Source organism: Cebidichthys violaceus, unplaced genomic scaffold (assembly GCF_023349555.1).
Source record: "Cebidichthys violaceus isolate CVI_PGR_0920_01 unplaced genomic scaffold, fCebVio1.0.p SCAF_11, whole genome shotgun sequence".
Lineage (NCBI taxonomy): Eukaryota > Metazoa > Chordata > Actinopteri > Perciformes > Stichaeidae > Cebidichthys > Cebidichthys violaceus.
The window spans coordinates 12996257-13016930 of NW_027176274.1; the positions used below are offsets into that span (position 1 = coordinate 12996257).

General features: G+C 42.6%; 1 protein-coding gene across 4 annotated transcripts in view; it reads left to right on the forward strand.

Moving 5' to 3' along the window:
* The window catches only part of myo16 (myosin XVI), a 97545-nt gene extending 79215 nt beyond the window's left edge, over positions 1–18330 (forward strand). For 3 of the 4 annotated variants that reach the window (XM_068704915.1, XM_068704914.1, XM_068704913.1), the window contains exons 30-35: positions 1–173; positions 2085–2458; positions 2559–3815; positions 6353–6508; positions 6975–7060; positions 14976–18330. The exon at positions 1–173 is cut by the window's left edge and continues 101 nt beyond it. In XM_068704915.1, coding sequence (XP_068561016.1) covers positions 1–173; positions 2085–2458; positions 2559–3815; positions 6353–6508; positions 6975–7060; positions 14976–15146 — 2217 coding nt within the window. In that variant the 3' untranslated portion in view covers positions 15147–18330. Of the gene's footprint in view, positions 174–2084; positions 2459–2558; positions 3816–6352; positions 6509–6974; positions 7061–8802; positions 8909–14975 lie in introns of all 4 variants that reach the window. The other variant, XR_011102211.1, reaches the window with a different exon arrangement.
* The last annotated feature ends 2344 nt before the right edge of the window (positions 18331–20674 follow it).

Below are 20674 nucleotides of genomic sequence, written 5' to 3' on the forward strand. Positions count from 1 at the left end.
ATGGGGCTTCGAACCTACGACCAGTTGGTCATCCAGAATGCTTCCGACATCGCACGAGAGAGCGACCGCCTACGCTGCCATGGCAACAGCCTTCTCAACACCCTTGGCAACAGCCCACCGCTTGGTGAGAGGCCCGAGCCGGTGGGCAAGGAGGAGGATCAGCCTGTCAGGAGGTAAATTAGCAAACACCCTCTCAATTTACACACCTTCATTCAGATCTGAAGGTAAAGATGCGAGAGCATTCGAGCAATATCAATGTGCAGTTATTCATTTTTTCCCCAATTGTCATTTGTATTTCTGATGTTATTTTGTCCCTGTTCTCGCAAAATATTCATTTGATTAAAAAGTTTACCTCTTGTTTGGATGATAGACTTTCACTATTCTGCTGATTACGTCACACTAATGCAACCATCAAGACTATATTCTCACTGAAATAGAGCTTTTATTACTAACTACAGTATAATTCATTCATTCAACAATCTGCACTTACCCATTCCCAGGATTTATTATATGAAGTAATCATTTGCTTTGTTTATGTGTGTGTGTTTCTGCACAAGTGTGCCGATGTCTGTGCATCACGTATGATCTCCATTAATGATTGTATCCCTGTGGGCTTTTAATTGTACGTTTTGTTGATAGATAGTCAGATAATGAGCAGCGTTATCAGATTGTGTTAGTATTGTGTTACCCTTAACTCCACCTCACCTCATTCTAATACAACATGCCATGCCTGGAGCAAATAGAATAACACTAGAGGGGTGAGTTAGAAAGGGTTAAATAAAAAAAGTAATAAGAAACTCTTGTGCTAAATGAGCAACCTTCATTTTGAAAACTCACTTTTCAAATTTTTTGAAAAATGACTTGTATATGGTAATACCTGAAATATGACTTGTGCATTTCAGCCCTAATAAACCTGCATACATGTGATATATATATATATATATATATATATATATATATATATATTATGTGCTCTATGGCACAATGCATAATTAATGCATTTATTATTTCAATAGCATATTTTCTTCCCTGCAGAGGAAGCATTACCTTTTGCGCTGATTATTACCATTGGTAATAATACTGACTTTCATCTCAGCCTGACAATGATTGGTTACTATTATGTTAATGTCTCGATACGTTCTGACAAAATGACAAAACATATGTGTGTTCACTACATTTCTTTTTTAACGATTTGTTGTCTGACTCAATTACACATAAAAGTGTTTTGCTTCTAGCTAACTTCAACTTTTAAGTGCCTGTAAAATTGGAAAACGACTCACTATATATCATTTTAATGAGCAACACAAGTTGACACACAACACCATAATGACATTTTTATACTTTTGATATAGTTTAATTATTAGGTTGAATTTGAACGTTGGGCTGAAGCAATACATCCTAAAAGATGAAAACATACACACACACACACACACACACACACACACACACACACACACACACATGATTTCTGTGTCCTCTATGTGTCCTTGCGTGTAGCATCTGCTGCTGGGACAATAGACAGGAGCACTGGGAGGCTTCCAACAGGAGGACTGGTGTCAGTAGGCGGACTGGGAGAGGAGTCACGGTTGTCGCATAGTAGAGGGGATAATATTGACCCAAACTCACCTAATTTCTCTGCAGGTTTTCAGAATGCCTTCCCCCATCATCTACACATATGCTCGCCCCCCCCCACCCCCACCCCCTGCCTGCAATCCTGGAACCAACAGATGGTTCATACAGATTAGCAAACGAAATATTAAACTTGATGGTATCACTGGAAGGAGATTCGATTTAAAGCATAATCTCTTTGGTCTTTATCCTCCAATTGGCCTCCTTAGCTCATATTTGTGGCACGACAGTTGAAGCAGGCCTACTTTGTGTTTGAGCAAACTGATGATCTAAATGACATCATTAACTCAATCTGGGTCAGAAAACCATTGGATGGGAAAAAAAAGGTTGTGCCTGTAACTTGTATGCTTCCTTTGGGAAAATCATGAATCCAGCACAAGTGATGGAGATACAAATGGTCAGATATTTTTCTCTTTCTACCACTTGAGTATAAATTCTGTTCTTCTGATTCGTAGGGTTGGTGGGAAAGTCTATGAGGGTTCCGTCAATGGGGGCAGTCGAGTTATTCGCCACTTTCGGTCCAGCTCAGTACCCATCCCCCTCGCCGTGGAGAGTATGGTCCATTCCTCTGCCAGTCCATCCATCAAACCAGCCCTGCAGCAGGTAGCTCATACCAATGAGGACGCAGCAGGTGGGGGAGGTCTTTCCTCTCCCCGGAAGCAACCTCCGCCCAAACCAAAGAGGGACCCCAACACTCGTCTGAGTGCATCTTATGAAGTAGTTAGTGCAGGGTTGACAATGGCAGCCAAAGAGTGCCCCACTCCAGAGGGGTATGGTTCGCCCGCTGGAAGCCCTCCCAAGTCCCAGCTGTCCCCCACAGACCCTGCAGGTAAATCGCCTTGACTGGTCTTTAAAACATGCAACATGATGATGCTTTTCCGTGCCTTGACTTTCTCTGTATTTAATTGCTTCCTTTATAATTTCCTCAGCCTTGTCCAAACCCCGTCCCCACAGTGATGACTACACAACTATGAGGAAGGTGCCACCCCCCAAACCGAAGCGCAGTCCCAACACTAAGCTGACAGGCTCGTATGAGGAGATCAACGCTGTAGCCCCCTACATTCACCAGCTGCGTCCTGCCGATGTAAAGCTAGCCTTGCTGTCCCGTGCCGGGGGATTTGGAGGGTTTGCTGGTTTGCTGCAGAAAGCAGCCTCTGTGGATGCCCCACAAGGGTTAGGACTGAGCCTTTACCAGGGCCAAGATGAAGAGGACGTGTACATAGAGATGTTGGGCTCCCAGCCACGGGCTCGAAGTCTCCAGGAGCCCCCTGATAGTCCAGAGCTGGCTGACTCAGAGGCCGTCTATGAGGAGATGAAATATTTTCCTCACGAGGATGGCACAACTCCTTCCACTGTGGTTAGCAAGGCAGCCAAACTGGAGACACTAGGCTTGAGCCTGGTAGGATTAGGAGCGTCTCATGCTCAAAGCGGGGACACCAAACGGATGGCAACAGGGGTGACCGCTGCCATGGACATCGCTCACTCACAGAGCACGTCCAACAGCGGAGTTCCCAAAACTCAGCATGGCAAAGATGGCAGCTGTGACATCCCTGCTCCCTTCCCCAACTTGCTTCCCCACCGTCCACCTCTCCTGGTGTTTCCCCCCTCTCCCGTCACCTGCTCTCCCGCGTCAGATGAGTCACCCCTCACCCCACTAGAGGTTAAGAAGCTGCCTGTGTTTGAGACAAACCTGAACTATGCCACTGGCCCCGACAGCCCATTGTCCCCACAGTATGCCCGCCAGAGGGCTGACTCCTCCCCTAGCCTCACTGTCCTCATGCCAGAGAAGAAGTCCACACCTCCTCTCACCCCTCCACCTCCACCTCCTCCCCCCAATGCCCCCCCACCTCCCTACAGACCTCCTTCGTACTTTCCCTTCCCGCCTGAGGCTAACTTCCTGTCACTAACCCGAACGGCATCTGTCACAGGGAGCTCGGACTCCCCCAAAACCTCATCCTCTCATAGGACAAGTGGCGAACCACTTGGGAAGCCACCTCCCTACTCCCCAGTGAAGATGTCACGTCCTGAGCCCCGGAGAGCACACTCGTGCTCCTCCTCTCCCCTGCTGTTCAACCCAGCCAATGGCAGACCCCTGACCAGCCCTCTGGATGAGCTCAACACTCTGTTCAGCTCTGGACGCACCCTGCTGCGGAAGTCCACCTCTGGCCGCAAGATGCGAGATGGAGGTTTGTCAGTAATGTCCACACTCTCACACTCATCTAAATCACTAGCAGAGAAAATGCATCTACATTCATGGGTCAATGTTCCATTTACTGTTGGGAGAACTTGAGCTGTGTGTGTGTGTGTGTGTGTGTGTGTGTGTGTGTGTGTGTGTGTGTGTGTGTGTGTGTGTGTGTGTGTGTGTGTGTGTGTGTGTGTGTGCGCACATTATGTGTTCCATCTACTGTGATGAGTTCATGATCAAGTGTCTCAGCCTGCTCTGTGCCACATGATTTATTGGGTACTGGGTGATTACCTCTTTGTAGGTGAGGTTTTAGGTAAGTAATAACCCCCTGTTTTGTGTGGGGGTGTGAGTCTGTGTGTCTGCGGATTTACACACATGCTCTGTGTTTGAGTGGTCGGGAGGTGAGATGGAGGCAGCACCCAGCAGCCTTTCTCATAAATCCCCCTTCTCTACATTTAGAAACTCCTTCCATTGATTCAGGTGTTGTAGCCAGCCACCCTCGTTGGCTCACTTGAGGCGACCCATTTGTTACAGTCTCCAAGTGCAGTGCCCTTTGGCCGCCGCAGCTGCCTTTTAACATGTCACCTAATGAGCGAGCTGGTGTTGCCCATTTAGCATCATACTGCACTATAAGGACAATCTAGCTGGGTTTGTGTGTGTTGTAGCTCGATGCGCTTACATTCAGAGCACATACAGGCTCTCTGGCATTGATGCACAGGTTGACCTTTGCAAAAAAGAGGCCAAACATGTGTCACGCTTAGTCAATGAAAAGGGTGGATCCTCAGGTCAGAGGTTCCAAAGAAAGAGATTACTTTGGGGTGCCTTTATGAGTGTGAATTTCCCATTGATGATGAGAGAAGATACAAACTGTGTTGTCCCACTGTGTTTTTCTCTGAGTCTGTGTTTCCTCCAAGTGTATTTGTTGTGGCTGTGTTAATAATGCATGAGCAGTAGAATGATGAGGATGGGTATCAAATATTTAACAGCTCATTCATGTTCTACTGAAAGCAGTGTCGCTGCCCAGCAGCAGTAAACAGGACACCCTGAACAGTTGAAAAATTAAAAACTAGTGAAAGTGTTTGTGTCAATAATCAGTCATCTTGCTTGAGTCTCATATTACTGTGGATCTGCTTACTTTCTATAAGACAAAGTTGTCTGTCATACGTCTATTAACGTAAGAAGTTCAAGGGGCAGGAAGCTGAACTCGAGTGACATCTTGCTCTTCACTCTTCGTCAGCACCTGGACCTGCGCAGGAAAAGCGCTGACCTCATGGAAACTGTGTGTGTGACAGGTGAACTTGGCACTGGAGTTCACAACCTTGCTGTTATTTTTAGTGGGCAAAGCAAGGCGGTCCCCTTAGATCAGAGCGCAGAGGGATGCCTATGGGCTTAACGGGACGGCCTACTTCCGTTCCCTTACGGCTGTTGGTGTGATACCTGACGCTGTGGGAGTGGCCAGGGGTTACAGTTGCTATCCCAGACATCTCTGTGAAGAGCAGCTGCCTCTCCCTCCTCCTCTTCCTCCCCTTCCTGATCCTCAGGGAATGGGTAAACCACAGGAATGCCAGGGGAAGGTGGTCTTAAGGCTTCAGGAAATTACTGTCGACACCCCGTGCCTCGACAGCAACATACAAATTTGCCAAAATTAGATAAAAGTCAAACTTTTCCCTCATTATAGTCTTTATTGTACAAATCCAAATACTCATTGGACTCTTCACAAGCATGCAATGCTCACATGGAAACCCTCCCTCTACCTGGCCTTTTGTGCCTCAGTAACACACACCTGCCCCGTGGGACCTATAGTAGAGTTTGCTAAGTTTATATTTAGGCATCTTGTGACCATGGGGGGACCAGGAGGCACACATTCTCAGTTTGGGACAGCAGCTGACGAATTCCCATTCACACTCCCATGCACATACTGTATGTAGCCACAGTCTTTTACTCATTCGGTGTGTCACAGCATGTGAGCCCCGAGGAGCAGCAGCAGGGGCAGAGGCAGGTCATGTGGAGTCACCTTCCTGCCAGACAGAACAGATGAATCATTTTTTTAATTCTTGATGGGATAGGAGGAGTTGGAGTAAGTTGTGAGAAGATACTGGAGATTAACACATGATTAGCTGAATTATACAATTGTAATATATTACCAAAATTTGTATAGTTTGCAATACCGAGGCTAAGTGGAGAGCAGGGCTGCCTTTCAATCAGAGGGTTGGTGGTTCGATCCCCGGCTACTGCTGGCCTGCTACTAGTCTCATGTAAATGTGTCCTTGAGCAAGACACTTAACCCCAAAATTGCTCCCGTAGCTGTGTCTACGGTGCGTAGATAGACACTGAATTGTAAGTCGCTTTGGTTAAAAGCGTCTGCTAAATGACCGTAATGCTTAATATAACCAATTTAAACCGACTCCCTGTGCTGTTTTGGATTTTGTTATACCCCACAAATACTATGCATGATTTAATCCAAACTTTATCTGATGTCTACTGTGTATGACATGTACTGACATGTAGTGTGTTGTCCTTTGGCTATATTCTTCCCAGGATTCAATTCTAATATCAATCTGCCAGGGAGGGAAGATTGTGGCTCCGCCCCCACCTCGCCATCTCTGCAACTACAGGACAAGAACGCCAACAACCACACACATCCTCACTCCTCAAGCCCCGCCCCCGTAGAGAACGGCAACCAGATCTCCAACGGTAACAGCTCGCGCATTGCACATTTACATGCATAATTCAAGAAAAAAGAAATTATCAAGTCCAGGTTGAATGTCCGTACAAAGATATGTGACTGTCCTGTGGAGTTAAGAAAGTAGCCGTTAACTCTCCTTTTGCCCATGTCACAACATAATTACTGAAATTCATCTTAGAGATGCCTGAAATAAAAGCACTGCACAGTCACTGAAGAAGGGGATACTGAAATGATCTGAGAAATAAAGAAAGAAGACCACTGATATCATAATCGAGGGCCCCAGGTTTTCAGCTGCAGGGAGTGATCACAGTGTTCTTTAAATGCTCAGAGAGATTGAAAATCACAGTTCTTGAGAAAAGCCTTTTCAACCCCTGCTTGTGTTTAAAGGGTGAGATGTCCTTCAGTCTATGTGTGGGAGGACTCACAGTCAGATTTTTTTGCTATGTAATGTGCTTTTTGATTTTGTGTGTTCAGGGTCGCTGGAGGATGAGAGTCACAGCAAGTCAAACTCCACCAGCTCCACCTCTCTGCACAGACACATGGACAGCCATCATACTCAGGTAAACACACAGAGACCGGCACTTAACAGCGCAAACGCACACTAACACACAGACAATGACAACACAACTTTATCAGGCCTGTATTTTGTTGTGGGTCGGTCGACATTTTGAGTGGACGGGAAAGTGGCCTCCTTTGAACAACATGTATCACTCATGACATGTGATCTTTCTCTGGCTCTGTAGACAGGTGTATGGTTACAGGATTGAATTAAATGTCTTGCACACATGCTCACACACATGCTCTCATGCAGAAACACACACACAGCCTCTGATACATGCAATTGATACAACTCTGATGGCCCAGCAGAAACCATCGTGAGTTAAAGAACTTTTTGAAAACTGAGACACCACCAACTGATAAATGCATGTGTTTTAGAAAGCCTTGATAATTTAATCCATCATTAAACTGAAAAGAAGAGTTACCACAATATTATAACAACACTCGTCATCCCTTTTGTCTTGCCACTAGGTCATATACCTATACTTCTTATAACTTCCGCTTTTGATAATGCCAGTCTATAGAAGTTGAATTGTTACAACCTGTATTCACTGGGAGAGAAAAGACGATATCTGGTTACAAATAATACAATCTAATGTACACTGGATCTGAATGCTTTACTGTCCGGCTCCATCGTGGCTGCTGCCGTTCTAGCCTGTGTGTGTGTGTGTGTCCACCGGCCCCGTCTCTTTTGTCCGCTAAACTATCTTTACGCTGAATGTATTTGTATTTATAGTTCCAGCTTATAAGTACTATGTTGACCTGCAGACATTACCGGTCTGCTGAGCTGTAGATAAAATCACGATATCATCACACAAAGTAAACACAAACACGGGTTAATGGAAGTGCGGTTGTTATATTCATATACAGCCACAAAGCATCTGAATACGCTGCAAATGTGTTCTTATGCTTCTAAAACATGAAAGATGTGGGTGCAACAACTTTAAACTATTTTAGAAATGTGGCTGCTGAGCACGGCCAACAACACATAACACACACATGTACTCAAACTTCCACTCTGCTGTTACTAAGATCATGTCCACAGGCTGAGCAGTGAACCCGCAAACTCTAACAGGAAATTAGATTTATTTAAGACACCGGCTGTCATAACAACAATCGATCTACAGATGTTACCATTGCAGCCTTTACTGCACAGTTTCTCCACCACTACATTGGTTTCATCTGGAAGTCAAATTAATGCAGGTTACATACAAGTTAAAATGTCTTGCATAACGGCGTTCACGATGTAAATGCTCTGCTCAATATTCTGTGTCGCTGCATCCTGTATCCCAGAATGCAGCTGTTTCATCCCGTTCCAGAAAGTTTCACCACATGAAAACTGATTCAGATTCATCACAGACTGCTTGAGTCAATGATTGAGTATCACTGTCAGTGGTGCATGAAGCACAAGAATGAACAAAGCACATAGTGTCCCACTTTCACAGAAGCTAAGGACATTCATAAGATACTGCCACTAGAGATGTGGAGGGCACACAATGTACCCACTTCACAATTCTCAGGTTGCCTAAACATTAAGGGTGATGTCAGCCGTTTGAGGCTGCCAAGAAAGTCTGAAGCACATTCGTGCTGCAAATTCAAAAGTCTAGTTTTCCAAGTTTTTACTCAGAATATGTGAGCTATTGGGCTGTATGGAAATGACTCTGACTTTTTCTCTCTCTCTTTCTCTCTCCCTTTGATTCTAATGAGCTTGGCTGTTACTCTCACTTCCTCCTTTATCTTCCAGAGGGGTCATCTCAACTTTTCTCCGTTCGGTGCGGGGGCAGCCCTCTAAAACAGCGAGGGGGGGGCAGGGGGGTTCACTGGAAGCCCTGTTCACATGTAGGGATGTGGTGAGTGTATGCCATTCCTCGCCGATCTCCACCCTTAATAGCAGTGTTTTTCATTGACCCAGTATGGGATCATGAAAGTAATGATCCTTATCATACACAAAAAAAGAGCCTCAGAAGTTTTGTCTGAGTTTTAATACCCGAACCAAAGTCTATTTTTAGTATGAAGGAGTTACCCTCCTGTAGAATGGCTTTAAAGAATGTTTAGTTTTGTCCCTCATGGACAACGGAGACTGTGGTTATCTTGCAATTATTGCAGTTACAATTGATTCCAATAATAACCAATATTTAGAGGGACAGTTCACCCCTAAATCAAAGATACATATTTTTCATCTTTCCTGTAGTGCTGTTTATCAATCTGGATTGTTTTGGTGTGAGTGGCCTACTGGTGGAGATAACAGCCGTAGCGATGTCTGCCCTCTCTCTTATATTATAGGACTATATGGCACTCGGCTTGTGGTACGCAAAGTGCCAAAACAATACCTTCAAACAACTCAACAGCAATGTCTCTTCCCAGAAATCATGACCCAGTTACTCATGATAATCTACAGACATTGTTGTGAGAAGTTTCATGTTTGAACAGTTTGAAGGACGTCTCTACGGTGATATGGCAACTCACACCAAAACAATCTATTGATGAATAGCAATACAGGTAAGAGGGGAAAATGTGTATTTTTGATTTTGGGGTGGACTGCCCCTTTAAGGCAGGAAAACTATTTGAGCAACATTTCTGGTTGTTTTAATCCAAAGATTCAAATCTTCTGAAAATGTGGGCCCTCGGAGGAAGAATCTTGAAAACCACTGCTTTTTTAGCTTCACCAGCTCCCCTTGTTTACTGTGCTGTTTGTCCTTTAAACACTGGTCTGGAATCAGATTAGCTATCTGCCCTTTCTTCTATCTGGGGTGAAAAGTCTGATCCAAGAATCTGTGACACTGCTGCTTTTTTCCCCCTTTTTTTTATCCCTCATTTCTGTAAGGAACTGCCGCTGTTGGACTTTCTGCATATGTATACCTGCTCATCATTCTTTTTCTTTTCATTTAAAGCTACCTATATTGTTTATTGTTCTGTGAGATGCTTTTCAAGCTGCTAAATTCAAAAAAGATCTCTGTCAGTTTATCTCTATGCAGTGATGCAGAGGGCTCTTGTGTGAGAGGATGGAGTGCACCTAATCAGTCAGCATATCCATATAACAGTATAATTCTTTGAGATATCATTACATTGGCACTGATATTGAAATTGCACCAGACATATCGGGTATAGGATATGTGCATGATTCATCTGGTGATGACAAAGTCTTAAGTGTGGTTTTATGTATTTGAACTCTAATCTACTATAACGCTGACATTAACTCTTCAGCTTGAATAGATAAGGTTGATACCTCCTTTCGTGTGGATTTCTAATAAACTTCTGTTTAGGGTTAAAGGGAGCAAATTACTCCCATATCCTTTATTTCTTTTCTTATACATATTTTTGCATTTGAGGCTGCAACGTGGCAGTCAGCATCTTACTTTAAGGTTGCAAGTGCCTGAGGAAAAAAATGCAAGAAATAAGAGTTTGAAAATGCAGTGTATTGGATATTGGTAAAAACGTATACACAATATTGTGCATTCCTAAAGACGACAGGTGATCAGTGTTCTTTGCGGTCACTGGTTTTACTTCTTACTAAGAGTTGTATAGCCTCAGAAGTCACTCCAGATCTACATCCTCATGTGTCTGACATCTCTGTGTAAGAACACGTCTGTAAAATAGTGGTTTCTTGCGGTTATCATTGCAACTTGTATCTTGATTCCTTACTTCAGTAATCTGGTGTGTTGTTGGGAACAGGTCCATTACCATGAATTCATTCAAAAGATGGGAACAACTCTGTGACCCAGAATGCCTTTCAATTAGCTGCATTCCAGACCGTGTTTATATAGGATTAGCAGATCTAATGGGATAAATGAAAAGGAAAGGATGAAGGAAGAAGAGGGGGATGGACAACTCCATTAGGAATGAATGGACTGGCTTGTTTTGGTTCCTGTAGTAGTCAACGGCAGTCTAGACTAATTGTATAAAGAATAGGCGGACTGTCTGCCACCTAAATGATTGGATTGTACAGACATTAATATTCTTAATTTTTTTTTCCCTTCAGACAAAATCTAGGCAGAAGTAAAGATGTTTAAAGTGGGAGAAGGACTGTGCCACATGTTTGCTGTTCAGAATAACAGCACTAAGGATGAGAAGGACAGACAAAGATGGAGCTTTGGTGTCTCCGCATGAGTCCCCCATGTTTGGCAAGGTTAAAGCATATTTGTGAATAAAGGATTCATAGTAGTTTCTCTGAAATCCCCACGTCACCTAAACCATCGTGAAATCTCCAAGAAAGAGCTCAGACGCAGGTCATCAATAGCCATCGACATCTCTCCCTCTAAGCAGTCCCTCTCTTTTGCCACCCATTGCTTTTTACTTCTCCCATCAACAGTCTGGGTAAAATGGTTCTAGAAATACACACTATTTAGTGAGGTCTCTGTTATAGCGTCTTTGAAAAAGATCTAGCATAGATATTGATTTCCCTTGTCTTGGTGTTGTAATGATTAAAGGTGTAGCTGTTTATTAGAGGCACCAATATATTGTAAATAATTTAAATTGTCTGCAGAGTGCAGGGTTGTGATGAACACACAGTATGAATGATCAATCATAAAACATACAAGCATGTACTGTGTTTAGCAGTAGAATGTGTCTGTTTTCTGAGGAGAAGCTCAGAGGTTACTGTCACACTGTGGCCTCACGGCATTCCGTCTGTGAGTGACAGTTTGGAGTGACCACTAGACTTCTGACATTACCATATTATTAACATAACATTACCTCCCCATTAACATGTTGGTTTGGATATGAGCTCCCTCCCCCATGCTATTGTGAGCAAGGGTGCGGTTAAGATGTCAGATGTATGAGGATGTTTTTTTCTTATTTTGGCTACTTAATGAAATTGTTACAGCAATTTCATATTTTTTATCACTCATTTCAGTTTTGGTAGATGAGATCTTATTGGGGAATACAAGTTCAAATGCAAGGGGCTGAATTGATGGGGGGGCGTGTTTCATTTACCGGTGGGACAAACAAATAAAATCAAAAGTCTAGTCTCTGTAACAGATTATTAACCGAGTATAAACACTTAACAAAACACTTTAAACAATCTACCAGGAATATACATATATTTGATTGGCCGACACAGCACCTTGCTAAATGAAGTCACAATGTGGTCCGTATAAAGTTTAGCTGGGTTCAACTTGTTTGCCAGATGACCTTGGATTGGGCCCATTCAGATTAATGTGGGGTCTGTTTGTTTAATGCATCTCTCTGGACGTGGCCTAATTCTATCGACTCTATCAACACCTGTGGCCGGGGGCGTGGTGTTTTTGGGTTGTCAGTTTGTCTCAAGAACAATGGCGGATGGCATACAACAATAATTCTACTTTTATTTGAAACGCAAATCCTAACGTCAAAGTGATGTGCACACTGCCCTTAGTTTGAATTAAAATAAAGTCCAATGCTGCATACATACAATGAATCCCTTCTTTAAGGCAACACTAAATGAAACCATGTCCATTAAGACATGGTTTTCCGAATTTGGTGTGGAAGCTTTATATGGTTGCATGAGAGCAAATACCTGCAGCCAGATTCCAAGAAGTTATCGCAGCATATTATTGCCCGAGGTTTTGGATTGAGATGTTCAACAGCCACACATAAAAGTGATGTTCGAGAGCCCACATACCGTAAGAGAGAGGTTTAAGCATGAGGGTAAATGTGATATCTTAATGCAGCAATACCGTCTTACTGTGACACTCCGGAGATGATTAATAAAATTATGTCTATATTCAGGCATCAAGGCCGCAAACCATAAAACTGTTAAAATGTTCTTCTCTCAGAATTATTGGATTCTAATGTTGTGGTATCTGATGTTTCAGTTGTGTGTGTGTGTGTGTGTGTGTGTGTGTGTGTGTGTGTGTGTGTGTGTGTGTGTGTGTGTGTGTGTGTGTGTGTGTGTGTGTGTGTGTGTGTGTGTGTGTGTGTGTGTGTGTCCATGTACAGTCATGCATTGACGAAGGACAGGGTGTTCCTACTTGTCTACTGTTCCAGTAGCTGGTGTTCCTGGCTGGCGCCAGAGCAGAGAATAGCCTGGCAGGGAGGTGTAAATTATGGATTAGGTCGCTGAGTATGGCGCTTGTGCAGGCAATCAATGTGTATGTGTGTTTGAGTGCATGTGCATATGGACACTCACAGGTGTCCAGTAATGTGCATGTGACCCTGCCTATGTGTGCATGTCAAAGTATGTAATGTGTGCAATGTGCCTGTGTGTGTGTGTGTGTGTGTGTGTGTGTGTGTGTGTACCATGTGTGTCTGTTGCTATGTGGCAATGTCCGTGTGAAATGCATCACTAATGTACTGTATGCTTGGCAATATGCAGAGAAAATGTTGCATTTTATGTACTGCAAACTTGATTTAGCTTACAGCTCCAATTCAGCAGAGATACGAAAGTGGAGGAGTAGGTAGAGGCAAGAAACAAATTATAAGGGAAACTGAGATCACAGCCTAGAGTCGAGTTTTAATCAGTTTTATGAGAATTTTGAAAGATAGGGCTGGTGATATATTTTCTAAAATAAATCCTATGAAAAGATTTCAATCAAAAATGCCTTTACACTACTAACAATGTATATGTTACAATACAGCGTATTGCTCTGTGTCATAGAGCGTCCTTGTTGTCCAAAAACTTTTAAAATCACATTGCACTGGATGACTTGTTCCTTCATGATGAATATGGGCACTGTAGTTTACAGCAACAGCCTTCAGCTGTAATCACTCACCAGTGCAACAAATGTGTGTTAATCCACAGCTGAAAATAGTCCGTGACAAATGTACTAGTTACTCCTGTTTGCATCACATTTATTGTAAACCACAGTACCCATGTGTTTTCGGAAATTACTTAACCATTTTTTATGAAACAATATATATTCATAAGCAGTTTTTTTCAAGATTTACATCTTCAGTAGGAACCAATGGGCTTGGGGCTGAGTGCTATGGCAGCATTGTGAGACAGAACAACACATTTGTGCTTTGTGTTTTTCATTTCTTGACAGTAAGAACAATATAAAGTATAGTAATGCCAACCTTATCCTTTAGATCTCATCTCCGAGCATGAGGGAACAGTTACTTGCTCTTTCACAGCCCATCAACTGCCACCATTACAACCTCCGCTGCCTAATCTGGTCTTGATCATTAGGGTTCGGTCCTATTGTCGGTATGACAGACTGAGGCAGATTGGAATTCCTGTGTGATTGATTTACATGGATGTTGACTGGCAGATGACTGATGATGTTCTTTACACAGAATGATAACCATGTGTGCACCTTTGGGCATTTGACACGAGTGTCTCCGAGAAAGAACATGAGCCACTTGAGTTGCTCAATGCACAAGGGTCCCTTGTGTAATTCACAAGACCTTCTTTGAGGTGATTTATAGACGGTCCAAAGACAGAATATGGAAATGAGTCGCTGTTAGAGCTGTCAGTCAAAGAAGGTATCCCCCCCCCCCACCCACACACACACACACACACACACACACACACACACACACACTGATTCCCTCTGTATCAACTGTCTCATGAGATGGCTTGGTGACGACTCCAGATTCAGCTCAGTGTTGGTTATTAGAATGATTCATGAGAAAATCTGTCCTACTTTGAGAGGAGAAGCCAGACCAGTGATCGCTGCTTCTTTCAAGATGATGGATCAGTCAAAACTCTCCTATTTGTGTAGCTCTGTAGGTGGTCATCTCCAATTGAGACATGATGGTATTTCAAACATCTTCCTCCACTTTAGAGTGCTTTTGCAATGACAATGAGATACTTTATTTTTTCTTTCTATAAAACCGCTGCTTGTCATTCACACTCCCCTCTCCCTCCAATCACAGCCTGGTCATTTCAGCTTTCTGTCATCTGCGTGTCAATGCATTCTGGAGAAAGTCATTATTCAGTGTGTGGTTGAATTGTAAACATGCTCTGTTTTTTTTCCTCGCCTCTCCTCCACGCTCCAGGTGTTCCAGCGGTTGCGTCTGTCCAACAGGGATGAGAGTGCCACCCTCGGGGAGCTTCTGCGATGGCGGCGAGCGCAGTGTGAGGGGCGGGGTGACTGGAAGCACCGCCCACCTCAGTCCCCGGCCCTGCCCCCCACGCTGCTCTGGACAAAAAGGAAGGCCTCTCCATGACAGAGGTGGTGTGATGCAGTCACATGTATTGGCCCTGCTCCTTTTTCTCCTTTTCTTTTTTATGTGGACCGTGTAACCTCAATGCCCAGGGGCTAGGTTAAAGCTCCAAGCCCCAAAGTGTGAACCTCGTCCCTGGGCAGAAGGTCCTGCCTCCGCGCCTCTTGACCTCGACTGTGGAGGATTCCCCAACCTTTGTGATACAAGATCAGAACTATCAGTCTATGGAAGGAAAAAAAAAGTGGAATTCATTGTGATCAAAGATGTAACAAAAAGAGACAAAATATTATTTATTTTCAGTTCTTCTGAGACCATGTGTATAATGTCCATCAATGGGAGGCTGATTTAGAGATCAGACTAGTGTTTTCATAGTAGTCAGATATTAAATGGCTCTTTTAATCTGTCTGTATCATGTTGTTCTGCTGCACACTAAGGAGTTCCACCCCAGAATATGGTGCTGATTATACTTGACATGCTGTCCTGTGATGTTCCCATGAATGCTTGTGTGCATGCCACCGAGTCTCAGACCTCTCTGAAGTTTACATGTCAACCAACGCCTTCGTACACCTCCAGTTTTTAGCATCAGTGGACTGGCTTAGGTATGGGACATTTTCAGGTACAGCTCTCACTTAGCTTCTCATGTTTGGGCACTAAGTGCTACTGCGGCCCTGGCAACGAGCAACCAGGGGTCAGGGTAACCTCAGTAATATCCCATGGTGCACTTCTCTTCCCCATTGTTACCACCAGCCTTTGAGGAACAAAAACCTCCAGCTAAAATGCAACCTACTGCGCTAACCTTTACTAGGAAATCCCAAAAAAACAATCCTGCTTTGGTTTAAGGTGTAAAGGTAAAGCCAAAATAACAACGCATTAGCTGACGGGTATACAGTTTATGTTGTGTACATGAAACTCTGTGCCAAAGTGACACAACTTGTGACGGATTTGTCTAGACTAACAAGTATAGTTATAAAATCAGATATATACACGTAGTCCCCATATATTGACATGTACAGACTGACATAAATGACCAAATCATAGCTGTTACTGCGATTCAGTGGTGATTCTTGATGAAAAGAGGAGGAAAAAAACAACCTACACTCGAAAGATAACAACTTGACTCTCGTGTCTCATCGACACCTGAACAGTTTCATGCATTCAGTGTTCAGAAGATTGTGCAGAGCTCAGGAACTCATGCACAAATGAACTCGATTATTGTACAGATTTCTCCACCTTGGCTGGGTCGACACAGACGAACGTCACCTTCCAAGTCCTCCCTTCATCTGCTTTCCCTCCCTTAACCCGAACAAGCAGACCCCTTTCCCCCATTTGGTCTTTGACCCTCCCCCCACCTTCCTAATGGATCAAACCGGCTCTATGGGTGTTTCCATGGTAACCGCTTTGTAAATAGTGACCAGTGTTGTATGTTCTAGCTTTTACTATGGCAGGAAAGCACAGAGATTGAATTAAAAGATGAGGAAGAGATAAGATAATACTGTCTATGATGGTGAAACTAAGATTTAAGAATGTCTTGGGTTAGATGCAATGACTAAGGTAAAGAGAAGAGGTTTATTTTAGAATGTGAATATCTTTTCTTTTTTTTTTCTCAGAATGATTGTCTATGGCTATGAAATTCTTTATACTCTATTCATTATTGGTTGTTTTGTTCCCTGTTGACCCCGTTGTTCTGTTCCTATGATGCAATGCAGATGTTTTCATTGTATATGGATGTTTTATTGCACAATGTTTATGTGGTGTCGTGTTGACTTCTTAATGGGCTGGGTGTGTCTCAACAAGCTGTTTGATCTGCGAAGATCGGTTTGGATTGTTAGAGCCACAAAGTATCAATAGCTCTAATTGATTTCTCATTCCCACTGATCACCCACAATGTGTCTGATTGATTCAGCCTTACGAATTAGCAGCCCCATCACAGGATCGATCTCAGCTGCTGTCAGTGCGCCGCGGTGCACAAATATTCAAGAGGAATTAAAGATCACTGATATTCACAAGAGATGGCAAATCAGCTGAGCTGCGTTTTTTGACTGACTGGCTGAATGTATAAATGCAAAGTTTTCTTTCACTGCCTGAAACCCTGTGTAACTTATTACTGGAACATGCGCCTGTATCTAAACGGCGTACCTGACTCCTTTTTAATGTGATTATTGTCTTCAGAAGTTATGTATGCAGTTCGTTTTTTAAAGCTAGTTAACAAGGATGCGGCATTTTTGATAAAGTATTGATTTGCTCCACGACTCACACCTTGTATGCTGCGATTGGGGTTGCATGAATAGTGCGGTACTGCAATGCAGAACTATGTCAAACATTTTCATCATAGTGTGGTTCAGCTCATTCACACAAGGATTCAAACCGATCTGTGATCAAGCAAAATAGAAAGGAACCGAGATCAAGCTACTCAACCTTTCCAATGCCAATGACAGAGAATTTATAGCCTCTCTATTGGTCCTTCATTATGATCAGGGTTCTGGTTAGTCATGTGCATTATGGATTTGTGTATTATCATGTTTACTGAAATCATGAAATGAGGAGATAAATTGTTTTTTATTGTCTTTTAAAGCATATCAGTGCTTTTTACCTTGCATGACCACATGTTGGGCCTGGCCCTTAATAATGTGCTCATGCTGAAAAGATAAAAAAAAAAAAAAAGGCTGTCTAATGTGAAGAACTGCTTCTCACTGCACTGTGAATCATTGCACTGTCCCCCGTCTCTCATCCATCCACTCTTTATCCATCCACATCCACCTTTTACTGGACCGTGCACATATCGGCTCCGTCATGTACAATCCCCTGACGTAGCTCAGTCTGTTGTAAACGTTACCTAACTCTGGCAGCCAGATTATTGCCAGTCACTGTTGGTCAGGAATCTAAAACTCTCTGCTCTGAGATCAGCTCTCTGGTGCTACAGCCAGTGCAGATTGGCCATCTTATTGTCCCCAGTCCATGTATAGTTGTTTGGAGACACAATATTTTAGCACCTAAACAGGGGTATCTCACTGCCTTTCATAGTGTTGTTGTTTTTTTAATTGTAGTCTTTCTTTTGTACATGACATACAGTATATTTTAACCAGCATACATGTGTTTGTGCAAAGAAAAAAGATTGTATGTGATATTTCATCATTATTATGTTCCCAATGTTTTATAAGTACTGTACCTGTACAGCAATAAAGCACAATTGTGTCAATGCCGTGTTGTTTGTGCGTGCACATATGAGAATGGTGCATGTCAATTCCAGGACTTGGATGCATAAAAGTGTGAGTCTGTATGATTTGTGTAGAGTTTTCAGATCCTTTCATTATCATTGGGTGTCACAAGCTATGTTTATCTCTTTATTCTTTACTTTTTATTATTATTCCGCTGCTTTTTTGTCCCTTAACTCCTTATATTTCAAACTAGAAACTTAATTAAACATTCAGCTCAATTAGGGCATTATTGCTAATACTTTCATGCCTTTCCTACCATGGAAATATTCCATATTTAACTGGAAAAAGTCAGCATTCAAATCAATGGATGGAATTTTCAGAATTTAGGCATAAACACTTTTTCAACCCTCATGTACTCATTCATACTTTCAGCTAGAGACTTCATTGACAATTTTAAAATCTTCCACACATTTTAAACATTCTGAGTTTTAGACTTGCATGTTTTTTTTGTGTTTTCATCACTTGCCTCATACGAGCAACCACGGATGCATTAGGCCACCAGTTGACTCGGTCACTTGTTTAACCGAAACACTGGCGGCATATGGCAGCAAGCTATTAAACGTGTTGATTACCACTGGCCTGATCAAAAATGCTTGCGTTTGTATTGCCACTTTAAAACTCGAATGGCAGATAATGGAGTTGTATGCATCTAGTGACTTGTATTGCCTTTAATGTCTAGCTGGTGTAACGTTACATGCTAGGTATTTTCACCTTCATTTTATTTATCTGGCCACTAAATATTGGGCCACTTGCTAATGTTTTCTAACCATTCCACACAGATCTGGAAAGCACAATTCTCTCTGTGGTAACCATACAGATAGTTCTGGTTTCATTTCTTCAGGCTTTGGATACTATTACTATAATATTACATCTCTGCATATCACTAGAACAAAGTGAGAAAATATGCTTTTTTTAAATTTAGGTGGACCGACCCATTAAGAAGTTGAATATGTTTGCAGGGCCCATTAATAAAGTCACTGTGAAGAGACATTTGCCATGATGAAGAGGCTCCTGGCTCCTCCAGGTATTTACTTACCTGCTGTGGTTTCTGCTCGGAATCAGGTCAAGACAAGCACAAGTCATGTTGGCTAGAACAACAGCGTCTTCCCACATTAATAGTCTGCAAGATTAACTCAAAGGAATGTTTCCCCTAAGCAGTAGTCACTGGAAGGCTTCACTTTAGAGTTGTATCTGTCAGTGTGAGTCACAGTAAACATCTTCTACCAGAGGGTGCTGACTAATACACACCCATGTGTGTACAGTGTTTGCTCTGAGATTTTAAAAAAAACTGAAGAGGTATGAAACTCAAAAATACTTTAAGTCATCAAGTTACCAAGCATGATTGACATGTTTGTATTATATTAAAAGAAAAGAGAGAAGGAGAAATGTGGAGATTGATGAACTTTGAACTTCATTTCCCATAAAAACTACTTCCTGTGTTACATCAGATGTAAACAACCTGGGATACCACAATAAACACAACATGAGTGTAATGTGTTATCTACCAGTGTATCAACAAACATACAGTGGCTAAGCCAGCTCTTCATTTGAAATAAACCCTTATGATTCATAATGATGTTTAAAGCAATGAACAACCTGTAGCTCTTTTCTGTAACAGACAAACATACAATTGATAATGTGAGCTTATCTGTCTGTACGCTGATTATAGGTAACTAAAAGAGTTCAGCAAGTGTAAATATTAATACCAATAATAACAGCAGTACATGTTTGGAGGCATGTGCTTCAGGCTGGTTGGTTATTTCAATAGGGGAGATTTACTGGGTGCAATTTGTTCTGTACAAGCTTAAGAACATCACAAAATAAATATTTAGGGTACATTGCACACTAATGAGAATCCCTCAGAGGAGCCGCTGAGTTATCACAGCTCCAGGAGATATGATGGCATAAACATATGTGATTGTGTATGGATGATTGGGGAGCTGTAAATCTGATCCAATCGTACCACCATCACTGAGGTGATGTGTTTCTTTCTCTGGAAGTTGTTCCTTTTTCTTCAGTTTCCTCAATCTTTTTTTCACTACTCATCTGCACTGTACTATGCACAACTTTTTTTTTTTTCCTTTTACAAAAATTCCCTTTAAAGTGTTAACAGAGTGACAAACAAACCGGGTTGTTTCTTATTTCACCCCCACCATCAGACATGGCAACAGGGCCACTCTGTCCTTTAACCACAGTGGGAGGGAGTAAATGGCCATGAGGTCATTTGGACCAAGCTGCCTACTGATGCTACACCAAAAGGCCCTGAATCAAACACACATCCCCTTCCTCCAAGCCTTCCACTTAGAGCACTAACTG